This window comes from Mauremys mutica, unplaced genomic scaffold, assembly GCF_020497125.1.
Source record: "Mauremys mutica isolate MM-2020 ecotype Southern unplaced genomic scaffold, ASM2049712v1 Super-Scaffold_100129, whole genome shotgun sequence".
In the NCBI taxonomy this organism is placed as follows: domain Eukaryota; kingdom Metazoa; phylum Chordata; order Testudines; family Geoemydidae; genus Mauremys; species Mauremys mutica.
In genome coordinates, this window is record NW_025423276.1 from 400,263 (window position 1) to 423,582 (window position 23,320).

The 23,320-nt window shown below is 44.7% G+C and overlaps 1 protein-coding gene across 1 annotated transcript in view; it reads left to right on the forward strand.

The window, feature by feature from the left end:
• LOC123359604 (pappalysin-1-like) overlaps positions 1-23,320 on the forward strand; it is a 96,584-nt gene that overhangs the window by 48,441 nt on the left and 24,823 nt on the right. Inside the window, 1 exon segment of the mRNA XM_045001107.1 lies at positions 19,552-19,697. Within this exon segment, the coding sequence (XP_044857042.1) occupies positions 19,552-19,697 (146 nt within the window).

Sequence of the window (23,320 nt, forward strand, 5' to 3'; positions counted from 1 at the left end):
GAAGGTGGAGACTAGAATTGAGTGAATTTATTTATTCTGTGTATTCTGGTAGTGCCTAGGAACTCAGAGAGAGCCAGCAAATTGCAGCAGACAATTTATTTGACCATTTTAGACCTTTGTCTGTTAATGAATGAGCCAAAAACAAGTTCATTATGTGAAATCGTCCAACTGGTTCTTTATATGAACCTATTCCCGCCTACAGATTGTGCTTGCAAACTCTTCATTTAAGTCCTTTTCTTTGAGTATTCACTGTTCTTAATTCCCTGTTGATGCTGCTTGTTTGGTTAAATGCTCTTGTTGTTTCTGTTTCCATCAAGGGCTGTCCAAGTGAGTGTTTACAATACAATTAAATGTGCAAATACACAAGCAAATGTGAATGTGATTTGTGCCAGTGGTTGAAGGAGATGAGGGAAAGGGTCCAGGAATACCTGCTGAAGTGAATTCATGCCGTTTGCTGCATTGTTTGGCCTTATTTGTACCTGTGTTTAGAAATACGTTTTGCACTTTTAGGAGGTTGCACGTTTCATTGCTTCTGTGGGCCAAGCTCATTGCACACACCAGCGGCTCTTTAGGGTTGCCAGGTGTCTGGTTTTCAACCAGAAAGTCAAAAAGGGGACCTGGCAGTGTTCAGTCAGATGCACTGACTGGACACCAGAAATCTAGTTACTGTGGGGGAAGGGGGGCACCAGATCATCAACCCGCACTAGCCCCTGCTCAGCCGGGGCCACCTCTTACCTGCAGGCAGGCAGCAGGCTTTGCGTCAGGCTGCATCTCCCATCCCAGCTCTGGAGCAGAGGGAGCCCAGTTTGGGGAGAGGGAGCAGGAGAGGATCCAGGGAGGAAAAAGGAGGGTGAGAGCAACAGGAGGAGGAGGAACCGGGGGTGGGGCCTCAAGGGAAGAGATGGAGTAGGGAGTGGGACCTGGGGAAGAGGCACAGCTGGGGTGGGGTCTTGGGAAAGAGGCAGAGCAGAGGGTCCAGTTTTCAGAAAGTTGGCAACCTCAGCCTTCTTGCATCCCTTCATTCTGTGTGCCACCCTGCCATCCCCCTCTATTTTCGGAACTTGCTGCAGAAGCACTGGGGCCTTCAGCTCTGTGGCAGCCCTTCTGGCAGGATCCTGAGAAGCATGGAAGCCCTGGGAGCCTGAGGAGCCCCAGGTCCATGGTAGCTCACCTGGCAAGCTGCCTGGGAACTGAAATGTTCCCAAGTCAGTTTTGCTGGTGGAAAGTCATTCCCTTGAAAAATTTCCAACCAGCTCTACTCTTTCCGTGTTGCCAACTCTGAGTCTCTTTAATGATCTTTAATGTTTTCTTAAAACCCCAGCTCCTGGAGTCCTGTGATTATCTGAGAAATTCAGGTTTCATTTTTTTAAAGTAAATTCCTAGACCTCATGGTTGAGGAGAAAAGATTAATAATGTGACTTCTTAAAGGCTTGTGATAGACCCAGGCCAGTTGGGAAGAGCAGAGTAGTAGAAGGGAGATATACTGGCCACTGGATAAGAAGTTTTCTGTTCCCTGGGTGACCAGAGCAGGGGCTGCTCCAGGCTAATGAGAACACCTGACTCCAATTAACTTGCTAAGAGTCAGGTGAGGCTGTTAAGCACCTGACTCTAATTAAGGCCCCTCTGATGCTATAAAAGGGCTCGATCCAGTCAGGCCAGGGGGAACCTGGGGAGAGGAAGTGCGTGTGAGGAACTGGGAGCAAGAGGCATGTAAGAAGCTGAGAGTGAGTAGGCATACTGCTGGAGGACTGAGAAGTACAAGCATTATCCGACATTAGGAGGACAGTCTGGTGGTGAGGACAAAGAAGGTGTTGGGAGGAGGCCATGGGGAAGTAGCCCAGGGAGTTGTAACTGTCGTGCAGCTCTTCCAGGAAGCACTCTAGACAGCTGCAGTCGACAGGGCTGGAACCTGGAGTAGAGGACGGGCCCGGGTTCCCCCCAAACCTCCCAACTCCTGATCAAGCACAGGAGGAACTGACCTGGACTGTGGCTTCTACCAGAGGGGAAGGTCTCTGGGCTCTTTCCCGACCCACAGGGTGAATCTGTGAGGCGAGCAAATCCACCAATAAGCGCAGGACCCACCAAGGTAGAGGAGAAACTTTGTCACAGGCTCAGAAAGCAAATAAAAATCTTGTGATATTTGAACATTTAGGGTTGGCAACCCTTCTTGGTCCTCTTGAATTGAGGCTTCAGTCTTCAAATTATGTTCATATTATCATCTTGGTCTCCTTCCAACCTCTTCTACCAGTTGGTTCCAAATATGGACTGAGAGGAAAATTCAGCCTTAATATCAATTGAATCAGGTTTTCAGCTCTTCCTCAGAACTGAGGAAAGGTGAGATTATCCTAATGATAATAATAATTATCCCACTGATGATCTGCCTGTTAAATAGGTATCAAAATAATGCAGAATTCTTCCAGAACGTAAAGAAACAAGATTTGAGAGTTCATTGTGGTGTTACAACAAAAGCAGAAGAGAAACAGCATCTACAAAGCAAGGGTGTTATTTTGCAAGAGACAGAGCTGAGTTGGTTATTTTGGCCCATCAAGTATTGAAGTATCCGTAACAAACCTAGCTCCTTTGTGAACGTATAAGGGGTTTTATTGCTGTTGTGGGCCTGGTTCCAAGCCTTTCTTTTTCCAGCAGCAAATGTGTGTTTCATTTTGTTGCATAGAGTTTATGTGCAGGAGGTCTCTGTAAATATTCAGCAAGAATTAATGTCAAAAAATGAGATGAGAGGAGCAGAGACCTTGAGCTTGTTCTCTTTTCTTTTCAGTTTTTACTGCTGAACACTAAATTAGGATAGAGACCAGAGGGAGGGTTAAAAGGTTAAGCATCAGGTATGGAACACCCAGGCTCCTTGGACCCCCCAGCTGCAAACCCCAGTGGGGTCAACTAAACCAGGCCATTGACTGGATGGGTCTGTCACGGAAGATCTTAAAACGTTAGGTCCTATCTGCTAGGCAGAGATGGCCAGATGCACAGAGTGTGCGTGAGAGTCCACAAGGGATGGATGACAAGGTGCAAGAAGCCTCTTTCTCCCTCTCTGGGTAAGTCCATGGCAGCAAGCCTCCCAGCGAGGCCTGGATGTCTGGAGAGGCGGGTGGGCTTCAGAGCCTGAGGTCCAGTCCCAGCTGCAACTTCAGAGCACTGTCTATGCAGCTATTTTTAGACTGCTAGTGGGAGCCCCTCTAGCCCGAGTCTGTCAACCTGAGCGGGGAGGCTGGTGACCGCAGACTGAGTCGACATACGCCCGATGCTATTCTGCAGGGACCAGCCACCATGTAGCTTGGAGGCCCAAGCCCTGCCCTGATATCTGCCTGACAGGGTGTTGAAGAATGGCAACAGGGCAGGCCAGAGTCGCTGTCTCCTCCTTCCTGGGCCTGCGGAGCTGTTTGGGCATGGAAACCGGGAGCCGGTGTGACAGCTTCTTTGTCAGCGTGTGATGCTCAGGACCACCAGGAGGCGAGGAAAGCTGAGTCTTTTGATCACAGTTCCTTTTCGGGTGCCCGGTCCCAGTGCACCTGAAGGATGTCAAGTGTACGATATGGCTTGTAGTTTCAACTAGGAACCAGAGATAGGACTTGGCTGTAATTAATATTTATAATGGAAAGTACTTAGGCAACCTAAATATAGGGATCACTACCAGCTCTCTCTATAATAGTGGATTTTGTAGAGACAACAAAAAGAACCTGTGGTGCTCTCTGGCTGTGAGTCTGATTAACACAGCCTTTGCTGTCTCATGTCACCACAGGGGGGCTCCCTATGTCCTGGCCTGGATCATGGAAAGGACTATAGGGACACTGGGTATCCATCAGTGCTTCCCTTAAGAGTAAGGGTCTGTTCTGTATCCTAGGCCATAAAAGCTTCTCCCACGCCTACTTGTTGTGCAATGTGCTCTACAGTTATTGTCAGCCTGGCTGTTCTTGGACACTCTGTGATATAAAAGGTGATATATAACTGTCAAGTATTATTAGAACAGCAGCCGCTCATTCATTGGAAGCAGAGTTCTGATTCCATAAGAGAGTCTGGTCATGACAGAAGATTGCCTGCAGCTCCTTCTGAAATGGTTGAGCTACTGGATTCAAAGGAAGGCTGACTTATTCCATGACCGCTCACTTTCTCTCTGTAGTTTAGGAGAGCTTCGGTGGTTCACCCAGGTAATACTCTCAGATGCTGAGATAAGAATGATGCCACCTGCTCCTCAAATATTGCATGCATAAGAAAATGTAAGCATGAATAACAAAAGGTATTTAATAGAAGAAAGGATGTAGTATGGTTTTGTAGTTAGTTCACAGTTCTTAGACTCAAGCGATTTAGTTTCTACTCCTAGCTCTCATACTGACTTATTGAGTGACTTTGATCAAGTCATTTTATCTCTGCACCTCAGTTTCCAGATGTATTATGGGGATAATGATTCTAATTACTTTCTTCAGAGAGGGTGGAGGGGGGCTTGAGGCTTAAGCAGTTATGGTGAAATTCACTCTATTGCAGATTTCAGAGTAGGAGCCGTGTTAGTCTGTATCCGCAAAAAGAACAGGAGTACTTGTGGCACCTTAAAGACTAACAAATTTATTTTAGCATGAGCTTTCGTGAGCTGCAGCTCACTTCTTCGGATGCATAGAATGGAACACACAGACAGGAGATATTTATACATACAGAGAACATGAAAAGGTGGAAGTATGCATACCAACAGGGAGAGTCTAATCAATTGAGATGAACTATCGTCAGCAGGAGGAAAAAAAAACTTTTTGAAGTGATAATTAAGATGGCCCATAGAAGGTGTGAGGAGAACTTAACATAGGGAAATAGATTCAATTAGTGTAATGGCCCAACCATTCCCAGTCCCTATTTAGGCCACAGTTAATTGTGTCTAGTTTGCATATTAATTCAAGTTCAGCAGTTTCTCTTTGGAGTCTGTTTTTGAAGTTTTTTTGTTGCAAAATTGCCACCTTCAAGTCTGTCACTGAGTGGTTATAAAGGTTGAAGTGTTCTCCCACTGGTTTTTGAATGTTATGATTCCTGATGTCAGATTTGTGTCCATTTATTCTTTTGCGTAGAGACTGTCCGGTTTGGCCAATGTACATGGCAGAGGGGCATTGCTGGCACATGATGGCATATATCACGTTGGTAGATGTGCAGGTGTATGAGCCCCTGATGGCGTGTCTGATGTGATTAGGTCCTATGATGGTGTCATTTGAATGGATATGTGGACAGAGCTGGCATCGGGCTTTGTTGCAAGGATAGGTTCCTGGGTTAGTGTTTATGTTGTATGGTGTGCGGTTGCTGGTGAGTATTTGCTTCAGGTTGGGAGGCTGTCTATAAGCGAGGACTGGCCTGTCTCCCAAGATCTGTGAGAGTGAGGGATCATCTTTAAGGATAGGTTGTAAATCTTTGATGATGCGCTGGAGAGGTTTTAGTTGGGGGCTGTAGGTGATGGCTAGTGGCGTTCTGTTATTTTCTTTTTTAGGCCTGTCCTGTAGTAGGTGGCTTCTGGGTACTCTTCTGGCTCTGTCAATCTGTTTTTTCACTTCAGTAGGTGGGTATTGTAGTTTTAAGAATGCTTGATAGAGATCTTGTAGGTGTTTATCTCTGTCTGAGGGATTGAAGCAAATACGGTTGTATCTTAGAGCTTGGCTGTAGACAATGGATCGTGTGGTGTGACCGGGATGGAAGCTGGAGGCATGTAAGTAAGTATAGCGGTCAGTGGGTTTCCGGTATAGGGTGGTATTTATGTGACCATTGTTTATTAGCACAGTAGTGTCTAGGAAATTGATTAGACTCTTCCTGTTGGTATGCATACTTCCACCTTTTCATGTTCTCTGTATGTATAAATATCTCCTGTCTGTGTGTTCCATTCTATGCATCCGAAGAAGTGAGCTGCAGCTCATGAAAGCTCATGCTAAAATAAATTTGTTAGTCTTTAAGGTGCCACAAGTACTCCTGTTCTATTGCAGAGGTCATCCAGCTCAAGGCCTCTGCACCACTTACATCCCACTTAAGCCCTCCAAATATAACTTAAATCAAATGCAGAGGCCTTGTGCCAAGTGAATTTCACTCAATGTTTGTGAAGCATTTTCAGACTCAGATGCAAAGTGCTATAGAATTGCTAAATAATATAACTGGAGCTTTAGCTAATTTGCTTAAAACATACATTCATTGATATATTGTTTTAAATTCTTGGATATAAGAATGAGTCTTATTCTAGCCAAAAGGGCTTTGGAGAAGCAGCAAGGGAAGTCTGTTTTAACAGAACTAGTTTGTGGAAAATATCCTTACACCACTTCTTTCTTTATTATTTGACTTATCTCCATGTTACAATGGTTCAGCATGTAGAGTCTGGAAAAACATCAGGGTAACGAGGGCAGAGTGAATATCAGATGGAGATGACGGATGTATAACAGGCAAATTACTGTATATTTCTCATGGGTCACTTGGCCTCAGTCTTGAAAAGAAAAAAAATAGCAATAAAAGACAAAAGAAATAGATAAAACAGACAGTGTTGCTGATGATCAAGTATGGTGAAATTTATTCCCCACAATGTACTTGCTCTTTGAAAATGTGTCCTCCTCGCAATTCACTGTAAATGAATTCTACTTTCAGTCTAAAAAGGTTGTTGTGTAGAAAGAGCACAATTCAGTTTGCCAGAACTACACCATCTTGCGTTCACCCCACATCCTCCTTTTCCCTCCCAAAAGCTGGCCGTCCAGGAAAAATTCTCATAGTTCTTTATAGTTAGTTGGCTTAATTTGCAGTTGGTCAGCTTAATTATTGATTATGAAGATAAGAATGGCTATATTGGGTCTGACCAAAGGTCCATCTAGCCCAGTATCCTGCCTTCTGACAGTGGCCAATTCCAGGTGCTTCAGAGGGACTGAAGAGAACAGGTGATCATCAAGTGATCCATCCCCTGTCAACCATTCCCAGCTTCTGGCAAATGGAACACCATTCCTGCCTTCACAGCATCCTCTAGCAAAATGTTCCACAGGTTGACTATGGCTCCAGTTTTTCAAGATGCTGAGCAGCCTCTACTCTCACTGCAAGAATGAGCTCAAAGCTTTGTACCACTTCTAACAGTAAACTATACAGAGGAGGAAGCTACCGAGATAACACATTTGTGTTCCTCAGCAGCACAATACTATGCAAATCCATAGGTGTAGTCCCCTGTGAAACTGGACAGTGTAACTGCTGGGGTGGGTGAATTATTCTGGATGTATTAAGAGTCACTGTGAATCTTTGCCTAAAGCTCAGACTGAAACGCTGACATCTGAAACATATTGGATAACCTTTTGCACCATTTTTTCCTGAGCCTCTACTGTTCCCCATCCCAGCCAGGACCAGCAGCAGAAGTGTAAAAAATATCTGCTCCCACTGTATTTCTGAATCTCAGCCCAAGTTTGCGAAAGGATTTGGTGAGGATTTATGAAACATTTGAGAGAAATCTGTGCTGAGATTTGAGTAAGCCCTCCTCTCTCTTTACAAAAGTGAGTTTAATTGGCCAGAAATTAGGCAAAAATTGGTAATTTCAGGGGACATTTGCTTTGAGACTTCAAATTGGAATTCAAAAGTAAAATCTGATTCTGTTCCCACTTACACTAGTTTTACACTGGCATAACTACATTACTGCCAGTGGGATTACTCTGGATTTACACCAATGTAAATGAGACAGAAATTGGCCCAGAGTACAGACCAATACTAACCAGAAGAAAAGAAAAGTGAGTGTAGCCCTCAAAACTTGGATCAATTCCCCTTGAATTCCCCTCTTTTGAACAAACCAAAATCCAGGATTATTCAGATTAATGGTTGTCGTTCAGACCATTAAATAGATATTGGCCATTTGGAACATTCAGAAGTTGCTTATGGGCATTTGTGTAAAATATAGCTGTATTTTGTATTAGAGATTCCTTAGGGGAAAGTCCAGTGGAGTAGTATAGGGATGAAGCCAGTAGGATTCTATAGAAATTACTCCAAACTATTGGAATTTAATAAAGAATAACTTCTTATAGCAGGAATATGCTTAATTTATTCCGTTCTGTAGAATGGTTCAAAAGTCCTGTAGAAAAGCTATAATTTTCTATCAAATGCTCTAGTATTTTTCTGTAAGGATGAGTTTACACTAAATCCGTCCAAAGTTTGCAGAAATTCCCCAGTCTGACTCTGGCTCTGGTCCCTATAGTAAACCAAAGCAAAATTCAGAATCCAAATGTATTCAAAATGTTAGATAGTTCAGCTGCATATTTGTTTAGATGGTAAGCTCCTTGGGCCAGGGACTGTCTTTTACCATGTGTTTGGCAACCCGTTGGGGCCAAATAATAAGTAATTCATATCTAGACCCAAATTTTACAACACTGTTGCAATTACTGTTGAGGCTTTTGATGATGGTCTAAATCTAAAACATGACAAGCTTGAATCACCAGAACCATAAGAAAAGCCAAGATGAGCTTAGAATAAACTCAGTTTGTAGAAAGTTTGTTATGTAGAACACCGTTGTATCAGCAGAAAAAAAACCCCAGACACCTCTCATAAACATTCAGGTTTTTATCCAGTTGTTTACATCACTTTACATCATCTCCTTGGAGTCCTTTAATTTATTCTATCCTCTCCAAACATTTCTCTCTATTCTTCAGACAGAAGAGCAGATCTAGGAAGTCTTGAGGACATTTTGCTGCAGTAAACAAACCGAAATTCCTAAACAGATTCAAAGTTGTAAGTGGGACAGTACTTGGAACGTACGTTTGTAGATTGAAGCCAGTCGTCTCCTCTTTTGGTTGCTGCCAGGACTACAATTTCAGGTTTGGAGTTCTACTTGCGTATAGGCAGTGGGCCGGATTCAAATTGGAATCAAATACTTTGCTGTTCTTGCAACATTTTGGTTACACCATACCTCAAGCTTCTGCCTCATCCAAACCATCCAAAGTAGCTCTGAAAGCCTTAGTCTCTATTAATTATCATCATCCTCATGATTTATTATTAAACACATGGCCAGTGTCACAGATTTATACTGCTCTAAACATAGATGAGACATGTTTCCTGCTCCAGAGGATTTATTGATTCTGTCTTAAATGACTAGGAAAACTGAGTTTACTACCATGAACAAGTCTTTATTGTAAGGTCAGACAAAATTGTACTGGAAACCCTGGGAGGCTATACATCTTCATAGGATGTAACCATTTTGTGCAGATTTTTAACATGCACATAGCATCACACTTTAAAATAAAAGAAAGTAAAAGCCCAGAAAATGCCTGTATTTTGGAAGGGGGTGGATCAGGAATAGATTAGATTGTATAACTGTTAGTGGTGACAGAAGATCAGAAAGGCCTTGTTTTACTGTAGCATCCTTCTACTGCATCTCCAAAAGCAATATGTTCAAAAGACAAAAGCTAGGGAATTTCAGTACACCCAGCAAGGACCTAATGAATGAAAATGCTCCTTGCCGAACAGGAATAGTGAAGAGAGCCATCGGTACATCAGAGACTCATGTAGGGTTTAAAGCATGGATAGTGGAGGAGGAATGAAAGCGCTTGGGAACAGAGCGGAGGACAAAAAATAAAACCAAACTGTCTCACTTGCTTACACACACATTTGAGGTGTAGTCAAGTGAAAGGTGTCTCTCTGTGACAATTCGGTATGTAGGTTCTGTGAGAAAGACAGCTTCATTCCTGGCCACTTAAGATTGAGAAACCACAGGGAAAGAGAAGTTAAAATATAATTCCAGGTCCCTATGCTGTATGTCTGTTTGCCAAATGGCCCTATATAAGGGCCAGATGCTGGTTTCATTGACATCAGGGAATCTTGCCATGCAATGGGACCAAGAGTTGGCCTGGAGTGATCATTGTTGATCATGTCTGGCATTGTAATGTCTATAGGTGGTTATCCCAATGGTTGTTTACCCCTGAAGAGGGGAATTCAAATTATGCTTTGGGTAATATGTGAAAACCACTTTGGTGGCTGTTCTTTAGTACCTAGCAGACACCGGTCCACATATTAGACCACAGCATGCTTTGACATTACTGGCAGTCACTAGCCAAGATAGGCCCCAAGATTAGAACACCAGAGGGTGTTATATCCTATAACGCATAGGTAAATGAGGTGCATCAACATCGCCTCATTGAGAATCTGGCCTGTAACATTTGCAGGTCAGAACTGAGTTGCACTGATAATGGTATTGGGGGAAGCTTGCTCTGAGCCTGCCTGAATCTATAGCTGGTTCAAGCCACTCCTACCAATTCCTTTGAGGACCATGAAATTCACACAAAGTTTAAAATAAAGTGGACCAGCGGCAAATCAAGGCTATCTTATGCAACTGATTCAAACCTGAAATTGTAGTCCTGGCAGCACCCAAAAGAGGAGACAATGCCTTCTGCTCTGTGGAAGTCTGAATTTATGTACAAGGAGAGAAGAGCTGCTCTTTTGGCGGTTAGGGATTGCATGGGGAGATAGACTAATGAATGCCTCCTTCTGGAGGTGGAGGGATGAGAGTAAGCAGCATTCCTTTTAAACCTGGCAATGAGAGCAGGCGGTTGGAAGACAGAGGAGTATGAAGGCCCTGCTCTCTGTTTTGTGTAATGTCCTGTGGATATTTTGTTATTCAGCCTCTTTGTTTTCCTGCTGCAAAGTGACACTTGTCTTTGAACATTACAAGCAAAACAAAGTCAAGTGAAGAAAAACTTAAGGTTGAGTGTCGGGAAACATTTCCTGACAGTGAGGGCTAGAAGGCTCCTCTTACATCACAGAAACAACCACATTTAATAACTGTTGTTAGGCTGGACTGAACTGCAACCCAGCTCATGTGAATAGGCTCAAGCCATGGAATCATCAGGTTAAAACACTGTGCTCTATTTCAGATCTCTGCTTGCATGAAAACATGTTGTTTTAGGCTCTCCATGCAGGTTAGCTCTGTCTGGGTCTAGCCCCGATGACTGAGCCACAATCAAGTATAAAAGCTATTGGTAAACTTGACTGTAGTCTATAAGATGCCACAGGACACTCTGCTGCTTTTACAGATCCAGACTAACACGGCTACCCCTCTGAAACTAAATACAATACATTTCCCTAATATGATTTGGCACCGATATCTGACAAAGTGGAGTTCAGCAGAGTGGTACCTACTGTACAGGAGACGGGGCCCACTGTATCAGGGATAGGGATCAATGGGTAGGTGATGGGTCTGTTGTCCAGAAGACTGGCCTCACTGGCAGGAAATGGGTCTGCTCTCTAGGACCCAGGGCCCAAATAGATAAGAGATGGGCCTGACATATGGGAGAGGGAAATGGATTGATCTCCATATATGGGAGATGGTATGCATGCTGGATAGGGGATGGAGCTGTTGCATAAGAGATGTTGTCATGGGTCTACCCTCACTTGAAACTGGGCGGTTTCAAAGTGAGGACCCGCATGCCACCATGTCCTAGGTCTCACCCCCACTTTGAGCTTGTGGGTTCAAAGATGGGGACCTGACTTGGTTTCCCTCTAAACTAAAATCCTAGTTTAGATCTAGTAAGCTGCCACCATGTCACGGGATCTCACCCCCACTTTGAGCTTGTGGGTTCAAAGATGGGGACCCGCATGTATTCTGCCACCACCCTAAAATCCTAGGGTAGGTCTCCTTGTCGCTGCCACCACTCAATCATGAAATGTGGATTGAGACACAGTCCTTCCCCAAAATCCTAGGGGATCCCAAGAGCCCCAAATCCATGGAGTTCTTACACCCAGGAGAAACAAACCATTCCCCCTGCTTCCTCCCACCTCCCTTTTCCTAGGAGAGATACCGGGATCCAACTACAGAGGGATACCTCCCCCTCCCCTTTCCCTGAGAATCCACCCAAGGAAAGACCAACAAGTCCTTAATAGAAAAGAATTTATTAAGAGAACAAAAAGAAAGTACAGAATCTCTATGAGCCCAAGCTGGACACTCATAGGGTATAACCTTATCAATCTCTGGAGAGAATCCCCTCTCCCCCTTTTCTCAGTAAAAGCAATATTAGCAAACAGGAATAAAGCATTTCCTTTAGCAAACACACAATTGCAAATATAGAAATCAAATCATAAGACTAATTCGCCTTTCTAATTAATACTCACTATTAATTAGTAGAAACTACTCCAGGAGAACTTGGAGACATGACTGTCCTCTGTTAGATCCAAAAACAGTTCTCTCACAGACAAAGGCTTCCCTCCACAGAGATTTGAAAAAATCTTATCTCTGATTGGTCCTCTGATCAGGTGGTCACCAGGTACTACATGTTAACCCTTTACAGGTAAAACAGACCTTAACCCTTAACTATCTGTTTATGACAGATGTACTGCTGGATGAGCTAACAAGCCTGCTGGATGGGGGATGGAGCTATTGTATAGGAAATGTGCTGTCAGTTGGGCTATGGAGTCTGTTGGAGACAGATGAAGCTGTTGTACAATGCAACTCTGGAGTGCTCTCCACTCTATAGGATAAAACTCTGCATTAGACAGATATGCCTGGGTGAACATTTGGATGGGAATGTGCATGAAATCCAATATGATTCAGTGTCCCCAAAGGTCAAAAGCAGCCTGTAGCCGTTCTATGTCTAAAACAGATTCTAGCAGGGGAGACCTTTTACTAATGTACTAATGAGCTCATCGTGGTTTTTTGAGCTGGGCACACTCAAGGCGTCACAGGTTTTTTTCCATTACAGGGGTTACATATGCCTTGTTGTGTTTTGTTTTGTTTTGTTTTCCACACAGACTTGCCCTGACAGTTCCCCCATTCAGGTTTATATTGGAGGTACCATCTCGAGCCAATGAATTTATGAAATATATTGCTGGCACTCATGGAGAGCTGCATAAAGGAGTATTTCTAATGACGGTTGGAAGGGCTTTGATCCCTTTCCAAAAGTGCACTCATGTCTTTGAAATGCGAGTTTGGCACTGGTGCAGAGGCTGGGTTCTTTGGTTCTCTTTGGCATGGGTCCATGTGACGGGCTTTACGTCCTCTATCATGGGACCCACATAACCTTGAGAAGAGTAAGTGAGGCTCATAGATTGCACTGAATCAGATATTCTGGACTGATAGCAAAGAAGCAGCAGCAGCCAGAGGAGAGTCAAATCAGTCCAACACAATAACTGAAAACTGAAAGACCCTAGTAACTGTAGGGTCTGCCGTCAGTGGCTGGATAAGAACTGCAGAGGTGGTTAATCTGTGGCTCTGTGTGTGTACTAATGTGGTGATGAGGGACATGGATGGGAGATTATTAGAAACATGGGGAGGAAGGAAGGAATAGATTTCTAAACCATATTTTCTCCTGTTCTTTCCCCCACACTTTAAAGCTTTGCATGGAGCCCCAGAAATATGCTCTGATCATCTTGCAGATATACACACTCCCAAACTTACACTTATCCTTTTGTGTGTGTGCATGTTTACATACATATACCCAAGGGACTGGCCTGAACATGATCTTAGTGTGTTCATGTATATATGCGAAAGGTCACAATGTATACGTGCCTGGGGAGTCACACACACACAATCTCCAAACACACCCCAGTTACACCCACCTATTATGTCCAGGGCCTACTCAGTGCTTACTCAATGCTCATGCCCACCACTGCGTCTGCTCCTTGCACCCAGCCTTGCCTCTGTCTGCCCCGGCCTTGAACTCCTCCTTGCCAGATACCCTGCTCGCTCAAGTTTCTGCCCCCTGATTTGACCCCTGACTGTCTTCTGACTACTGACTCCAGCTCTGGCCCTAGTCCTTGATTCCTGGCACCCCCTCTGACCACTAGGCTAGGCAGCCCTTGTACCGGTTGGCTGACATTCAGCCCCATTGCTAAAACACTCTCCGCATCCTGTCCTCACACCTACATATCCTAATCACCTCATTCACTGACTTTGACCAACTCCCTGTATCAAATGGCAGATGCTCTGCAAACCCCTGGGTCAGTCTGTACCACATTATGGGTCCAATTCCAAAGAAGGGTAACCAAGTGGAGTTACACCAGTTGTGAACAGGGCCCACAGTGAGGTACCAACGGCCCTGGCTAGTCAGAGGCTGATGCACTCAGCTCTGGGTTAGCTATGGTAATATTCCATTTACAAACCATCCCCGAAGCTGAAAGAGTGTATTGTGAGTGCAAGACAGAGAGAGGTTGTGCTACAGGGTATGGGAGCAGGGTGTAGCTGGTGAATGGCTTGTGAACATATTAGGCAAAAAGGTAGCTAAGAATTAGGAGGTGACAGCTTAGCTTCTTTGGAACTGCAGGGGAATGAGGATACAACTGCGGGAATGCTCTAATGCAGGGGTTCACAAACTCTGGGTTGGGACCCGGTCACGACCCCATTTTAATGGGTTGCCAAAGCTAGTGTTGGCTTTGGGTCCCAGCAAGTCTGAAGCTAGGATGACCAGACAGCTCATACGAAAAATTGGGACAGGGATGGGGGGTTATAGGAGCCTATATAAGAAAGACCCAAAAATCAGGACTGTCTCTATAAAATTGGGACATCTGGTCACCCTATCTGAAGCCCAAGCCCCACCACCCAGGACTAAGGTTACATGCCACCCACCCAGGGCAGAAGCGGGGCCGGGCAGGCTCGGTCTTTGATCCCCCCTCCTGGGATCGTGTAGTAATTTTTGTTATTAGAAGGGGATCAAGATGCAATGAAGTTTGAGAACTGCTACTCTAATGTACAGTTGTGGGGGCTTTGCGTAGGCCCTACATTCTGTCTGCTTCTAGCATGAGCAGCAGTGGCCTCTCTCTCTCTCTCTCTCTCTCTCTCTCAAACACATCAGTGTTCTCTCTCCAGTGTCTCACACACACCCTCGCCTATTTACACTTTCTCTCACTCCCACAAGGCTGCTCTCTGGCTCTCTTCTCATTCACTGACATACCATCTCACACGTGCTCCTCTACATACACGTTCCCTCGCACGATGTGACCCACGCTCCTACTTAGACCTGCAGGCGTCCACCTGCACAATTGCACACTCTCCCACATGGGCATACCACGCTGAGCAGTGCGCAGCAAAGACATTTCAAAGAAATGAAGAGCCCTCTGGCACTAGATTAACCTATAGAATCAGACCATTGTGCAAATATTTGCTGAACGGGCTCAAGGGGGCGGAGGGAGCGGGCTGTGTGTTTATGAGAGATGAACTGAGAACAGTGGAGAGATGAGAAATGTGCAAAGGGTCACAGTGTTGACCTGTCCTTCAGAACTTCAGCCACATCACAGGCCATTGATTTGAAGATAAATACTCCGTGGAATGGAAACAAAGCCCCTCTTACTGATGTCCCCAAAGAGCGTGTCTTCCTCAGTGAGTCAGCGGGGGCTTGGGGACACCCGGCCTTGAGCTATTTTGAAGATGGTGACTTCAGTGACTGGCAAGTAAACTATAACGGAAATGTAAGTCTGTTTTCCATTGGGGTGTCCTCCAGGGAAGGACAGAAAGATCTTGGTGCTGAGCCAGCTCCCCTAAGTTTTTTTTTTCTTTTTTGCCCTTCTGGGAATGGAAGCCTTGTCAAGTATGCAAGGAACCCTGCTCACTGAATGTGAGTGCATCGAGTTCGTGAGAGCCGCACGCACACGCCTAAGGAAAGGAGGACTACAGGGAGCAGTCATCCTGCTGAAGTATTCAGTTCCCTACTAGAGTGGGTCAGGAACTTTTCAACAAAACATTTTTTTTTCACCAGAAAATGCCAATTCATCAAAAACCAAACTTTTTTTTGCAGCAAGGTGTCGGTTTTGACTTTGACTTTGGCTTGGGAAGGTTTCTCAGGTTCAGTATGAAATTTTTGGTGTGAGAGAAAGCTCAGGGAAATTAACCTGGGTCCCTCACATTCCAGAGGAGTGGCTTAACCACCAGACTATTAGCTGTTCTAGGTTTGGGGGCTGTCTGGTTTTGACCACTTATTCCATCTTGGACCTGAGAAACCTTCCCTACAAAAGTGTAGCAGAACTAGAGGGGGTTCTCTGCCTGATATGGAGCAAGAACTAGAACGTAGTTCTCCGACAGCCCAGATAAATGTCCTACCCACTGAACGATTTGCTTTTCACAATTTTATTTTATTTTATTTTGAAAGGCCTCGGTTTTGTTCTGCATGAGAACAAAACCAAATGTGAAAACCTCAAAATTATTCATGAAATGGAAGTCTTGTTTTCTGGCCAGCCCTACTTCCTAATAAATTATGCTTTATTCTCAAAGTGTTCCCTGACCATGTTGGTCTTAAAACCAAGGGTGATTGTGGTCCAGTAGATTGAGCATAGAACAAGGAGTTACCAACTTGAGTTCTAAACTTTAACTTGGTGACACACCTTGGGGATCTCTGTGCCTCATTTATCCCATCTGACAAATGGGAACAATGATGCTCCTCCACATTTCATATTTCCTGGCACAGTGGTTAATAACAGGAGGTCATGTGGAGTGGGGCTAGAGAACCAAAAACAAGGGAAAGGGAGTAATATTACTCTTGGCAGGTCTTTAAGGAAATCACATCATTTGCTATGATGGATAATCAGCTGAACATGAGCTCCCAGTGTGATGCTGTGGCCAAAAGGGCTAATACAATCCTTGGCTATATAAACAGAGTAATATCAAGTAAGAGTGGAGAGGTTATATTACCTCTGTATTTGGCATTGATGCGACCACTGCTGGAAAACTGTGTCCAAGTCAGGTATCCATAATTCAAGAAGCATGTTGAATGATTAAAGGATTGGAAAACATACCTTCTAGTGACAGACTCAAGGAGCTCAATCTATTTAGTTTATCAAAGAGAAGGTTAAGGAGTGACTTCATCACATGTTATAAGTACCTTCATGGAGATGAAAAAATGGGATAATGGGCTCTTCAGTCTAGCAGTCAAAGGTATAAAAAGATCCAATGATTGGAAGTTGAAGCTAGACAAATTCAGATTAGAAATAAGGGGCAAAATTTTAATAGTGAGGGTAATTAACCATTGGAAAAACTTATCAAGGGTTTTTTTGGTGGAATTTTTTTAATCAAATGGATTTTTTTTTTCTGAAAGATCTGCTCTTGTTCAAAGAGGAAATTGATTCAGGGAAGTCTATGGCCTGTGTTATGCAACAGGTCAGACTAGATGATCACAGTGGTCCCTTTTGGCCTTATCTATGAATCTGCACATTTGAATTACTTCTCCAAACTGAGCCAAACCTCTAAAAACTTTTAAACTTTGTAAAACTTTCTGCATGAAAAGAGTTGTGCCAGGGCTGTATCCTTGCAGCCCCCATCAATGGGCTGATTCTGATCTCAGATGAGTTTTACACCAATGTGACACCATTGTCTTGGTTGCAGGGGCAGCTCCAGGCACCAGTGCACCAACCTATTTCCATTGAAAAAAAGAACGAGGAGGACTTGTGGGACCTTAGAGACTAACAAATTTATTTGGGCATAAGCTTTCTTGGGCTAAAACCCACTTCATCTGAGGCATCTGATGAAGTGGGTAGGGTGACCAGACAGCAAGAGTGAAAAATGAGGACAGGGGATGGGGGGTAATAGGAGCCTATATAAGAAAAAGACCCAAAAGTCAGGACTATCCCTATAAAATCGGGACATCTGGTCACCCTAGATGTGGATTTTAGCCCACCAAAGCTTATGCCCAAATACATTTGTTAGTCTCTGATGCCACAGGTACTCCTCGTTCTTTTTGCAGATACAGACTAACACGGCTACCACTCTGATACCTATTTCCATTGAGTTGTCACCAGGGCTGACTGGCTAAACTCCTGCGTGTTGGCTTGTTTCTCAGGAGAGCTGGGAAGGGGATAGGTGAGGGTGCATTAAGAAGTAGAATGGGAAGTAGTACATGTAAACCTGGAAGTTTTATATCCTGATTATCGCTTGTATTTTTGACTCCCTACATCCTTTGAGTGCAGTGAAACTAGCTCATTTCTTATAGATTTATTTTGGTGCAGTGCATTTGTTGAGTCTGAATGTACAATATCTGATACCCTCAGTATTTTCCCATGAGGTACTGGCTGCTTTGCTAATGAGGCATCAAGAGCGGAAAGCAGGTTTGTGTCTTTGTGCCAACACCACCACTTTCGACATCAACTTTTCCCTCGATTTTTTGTTTGTTTCAGTTCTGTTAGAACACTGCCTGATTTCCTCACCCTCCCTTCACCTCCTTACACTGCACTCCATTGGGTTAGAGTGTTATGGTACAACAGGAACTTAATGGGTAGCGTGGCATATTCTTTGGCAACATCTGTGCCTGTGCCCAGACAAGGCCATTTCACACCTTTCCTGGAATACTCCAAAGAAGAGCTAAAGATTCTCAGAAAAGGCATTGAGTTTGGGGGCTGGGTTTGCCTCCTCAAAGTCGTGTGCGCCTACAACCCTGCAGATATCCCAGGATTTGTGAGGAAATCCCACAGTTCTTGGGGGATCTGAAACAGGCTTGGGGAATTTACTCAATGACCTAGTCCTAATTCTCTCATAGCGCACATCTCCCTCAGAAGCCCTGTTGCCAATGGTTACTAGGCCTACTCCTTCTCCAAGAAGGTAGATGGAAGGGACCAACGACCTGTGGGAGTAGATGCTGGTTCAGTGGGGATGATGCCACGTAGAACAGTTCTCACTTTGCTATCTGCTAAACCCACGTAGGCCTGACCACTCAGGGCTTATGTGGGGACAGAGGGAGAGGAGAATGCGCCTGTAACAGCTCAGCTCCCCTCTCCACCCAAACACACACGAATACTAATTCAGTCTTAGAACGCCCACACTCAGGCTAAGTGTGGATTTTCCATTCTGCCATGTAATATAGACAGGCAAGAAACAGGTATCACATAGCTGTCTCCTCTGACAGCACCATAAGCGAGGTCAATTTTTCTTCCCACTTTTCCTGTTTTCTAAATTCTGCCTATAATAACCTCTCAGGAGCTTGCTGCTGAATTGTGTTTCCCTGCCGATCTTATCATCCTCCATTTGTCAAACATTGCTTTGCTTTGCTTCTTTGCAGTGTTTTAATAAATCAAATCTAACCTTGTTGTGTTTACTTCCTTCTCCTTGGCACGCGTATCCTTTTGGATATAGCAACATACTGTAACCAGGGCCCTCAGTCAGGCTTAGACTTTCTGGACCTCAGCATGAACCTCTACCGCTTGGGCTAAAGGAATAACACCAGGAGCTGGTAGCAGTAATAGTCTGTTACCATCTGCTGCTAGAGTGAGGATATGAGACTCCTTGCTGCTGTGTTATGGAAGCAGGAGTATAGGCAGCAGCAACAAATTTAGAGCATGTATACAAGGCAACTGTTTACATAACTGGATTGACCAGCCATAATAGTAATAATAAAAAGGATTCTGCGGCAGTGTCAGGAAGGTAGACAATTCTGGGTATTTACCTTGAGTGTTGTGAGCCTTCATTGATCAATACTTAAGTGAGTTGAAATCCCCAGATGAAAGGCTCTATATAAATGCAAATTATTATGCCATATTTAGGATTAGGATGTTAAAATGTTCTCAACTGCTTGCTGTTCATTGGTTCATAAGGATCTCTACCTGGCTTTCAGCGTCCCAGTACTCCGCCAGTGCTGGTAATGCTGTTAGTAATAGTTCATTTATCTGTTTCAGAGCATACTTGGATGCCAATGAACTGAAGAACATACTCAAACTCGATGGATCCACACACCTCAATGTCTTCTTCGCTAATTCCTCTGAGGAAGAGCTGGCTGGAGTGGCAACCTGGCCGTGGGACAAGGAAGCCTTGATGCATCTAGGTCAGTCTTAAAAGACACTGCCCCTTTGCAAAGTTTTCTCAGGGGGAGGAAGAAGGGAAGACAATTATGCATTAAGCCCAGTGCTGATTTCTTATCATTCCACTAATAGTCTTATATAGTCAAGGGAAAAAAATCCATAATTCCCAGCTACTGGCTCACAACCAGGAAAATATTAGATTATAAAGCCAAAGCATATTATGGTATTTCTAGATGATGTCAGGCTGAAAATATTTCACCTTTTAAGTGAAGCTACTTTATAGGGCATCAGCCCCATGGGAGCACTTTGCAAAGGAGGTTGTGGGGAGGGCAAGAGGAGAATGCTGGACAGCACTGAATTATTAACCTTTGCCCATTACGGTATTAACCTTAGCCCATTACCTAGAATGTGCGCAGTTAGTTTTCCTCTTAAAATGCAATGCAGGTTTGTTGTTGTTCTATATCAGTTTGCAAAAAAAGCAAGCTGCAAAATCCCCATGTTTCTAATGTTCAATTGAGTGGAACTGGAGAGAATTTGCTACCCTGCAGCTTGGCCTGTGCATTTCTTAGCTAAGGTTGCTGAATATAGCTGCTATAGCCACAGGTATCCAGAGGCAGCCACACAACCTAGCAGATGAGTCACTACTTGGATGCTTACAGTGCCAGAGGGGTTGTATCCTTCTGAAATGATGGCTGAGCCTCAAAAGAGACAGAGGGACAGGTTACTTAAGCACCAAGAGTCTCGATATGCTTATCTGAACTACACAAACCTCCTGGTGGCAACAAAACTGGACTGGAGATCTCATGAGAACAAAGTTGATCACATTTTCCAGAGCTTCCTGCATCCAGTGTCACCTGGAAGCAGCAAATGCAGATTAAGGCAAAATGAACAACAGTGGAGGAAGTAAGTACTGTCATCCGGACTTTTCTGGACTGAGAATAAAATTCAGTTCAGATTAGATGGAGGTTTGGGGGTGGCCATTTGGATCAATTCTGATATTATCCAAGACAGATCATCTTCAGATTAAGAAAAACAACAAAGAAATGGCAAATGTAAAGTCTCTGTGAGAGATATAGGCAGAGCACAGTGTGTGTGTTCCTTCCTTTGTAACATTCTGCATGTGAACTGAACTACAGAACGCAGGGGCGGCTCCAGGCCCCAGCACGCCAAGCGCGTGCTTGGGGCGGCATGCCACGGGGGGCGTTCTGCCGGTCACCGGGAGGGCAGCAGGCAGCTCCGGTGGACCTTCCGAAGGCGTCCCTGCAGAGATTCCACTGGTCCCGCGGCTCCTGGACCTCCCGCAGACGTGCCTGTGGATGCTCCACGGGACCAGGGGACCCTCCGCAGGCACGTCTGCGGGAGGTCCACCGGAGCCGCGGGACCAGTGACCAGCAGAGCACCCCCGTGGCATGCCGCCCTGCTTGGGGCGGCGAAATGTCTAGAGCTGCCCCTGACAGAACGGCAGCCTCACTGATGGCTGTGCAGTGGTCTGGGAGTCTCCTCTACATTCAAAAGGACAATCCACAGAAAACAGAAGGTTACCACCCTCCCTAGTCAAGCAATTTGGTTGAAGCTGGCTGCTCCACCACAGGTAACCAGCATTTCACGCAGCACTCATCAGGGTCGCTCATACTACAGAAGGCGGCTAGTTAAGTACCAGTATAGAGTTCCCCCAAGAGTCATCACTCCTACACCATTTCTTACAGTGATTCCTGCTGAGAGAGTGGGATTGGAGTAGATGTGAATGCCCCATAGTCAGCATGTCCTCTTAGATGAAGCTAGGACTGACACAGCTCAGAGACTTCCTAAGAGCCAGTGCTCCTTCTGTAACTTCTTCCAGGACAGGCTGGGTCTAGTGTAGCTGTGAGTTCCCCTCCACCAACACTCCCACAACATTCTCTGCCATGACTCTGACAGCCTAAGACTGAAATAGCCTGGATTGTCCTTAAGAGCCTGGGCCACTACTCCTAGAATGACTCTTGATGGGACTGGAATAGCTCCTAAAGCTTCTACCTCTATAACTATGGAGAGAGGCCTCTGCTTGGTAAAAAGTCCTTGTAGCACCTCCTGCTGGACCCAGAGAGATGGTGGAGCTCATTTGTAATTTTGATTAGTTGTCCTTTCACTTCTGTAAGGCTGATTGTCAACAGGGTGTCTTAACAAAACAGCTTAAGTTCAGCTTCTACGGCTTATTGACCGAATTCATTGACCAGAGGGAGATCTCACTGGAGAGCTAGAAAGCCTTTAACTGACAGTTTGAGGTTGACTCACAGTAAAAGTAATAATAATAATTTCCTGTCTTAACAGCCCTTCCTGCCCCATGCTTGGTTTGTGAGAATTTTATTTTAATCTTTCCTTTCTCACTCTCTCTTTCTCTCTTCCATAAATCCAATATGTATTTAATAAAAAAAATATGAAATATGCTCTGTAGTCCAGATCTAAGTGCTGGAACATAGCTTGCCTGGGTGAGGTAACTATCTTTTCTGTAAAACTACAATTGATTTAGACTCTTGACAACAATGAAAAATAGACATCTTAAACAAAGGCAAAAATAAAACAACTCTGCCCAGCTGGTTCTCTGCAGTCCAGCTCCAGTGCTCTTTAGCCAGCCTTTAGTGTGATTGCATCTCCGACTTTGGGGCATTGCCAAGATTACCAGTGATGGTAAATCCAAAATGTGGGCATCCTTAGGGGGCTGTGACAAATGATGTAACAGAGATTCTCTCTGGGTGAAATTCACTCGCCCCACATAGAGCCCAAACACTCAGGGATCTGTGTAGATGTAGTGCAGGGAGGATGGGAAGGCGAAGTTCACACGCTTCCCTCAGACAAAGAGCCAGGATGCTGGGATAGCAGGATCCACCTAAACACCGATCCACAGCCCCTCAGTTTGACTTATCATAGAATCATAGAATCATAGAATCTCAGGGTTGGAAGGGACCTCAGGATGTCATCTAGTCCAACCCCCTGCTCATAGCAGGACCAAACCCAACTAAATCATCCCAGCCAGGGCTTTGTCAAGCCTGACCTTAAAAACCTCTAAGGAAGGAGATTCCACTACCTCCCTAGGTAACCCATTCCAGTTCTTCACCACCCTACTAGTGAAAAAGTTTTTCCTAATATCCAACCTAAACCTCCCCCTCTGCAACTTGAGACCATTACTCCTTGTTCTGTCATCTTCTACCACTGAGAACAGTCTAGATCCATCCTCTTTGGAACCCCCTTTCAGGTAGTTGAAAGCAGCTATCAAATCCCCCCTCATTCTTCTCTTCTGCAGGCTTTATACAAAGCTTGTGCAGAGACTAGTTCTGTGGCATGCAGGAGATGCGCAGCCACCCCTATAGGACTGCTAGGGGCTGACTCCTGGTGCAGCCTCATGCATGACTGAAGCAGTGCAAGCATATAAAAATGTGTTTCTTTTGCCTTCTCTCTCACATGCTCACTCTCCTCTTTTTTCCCTTCTGCACCCCGCCTGCACGCACACACTCCCTCTCCTCGCTCATTCACACACACCCCTTTATTGTTGCAACAAGAGTCAACCAATGGATGAGCATGAATAGAATCTGTGGTGTGTCATCAGTGATCTCATCCTCACAGTGCTACAGCCTCTGATAAAATTCCTCCTGCCAAACCCTTTTGCTCCTCG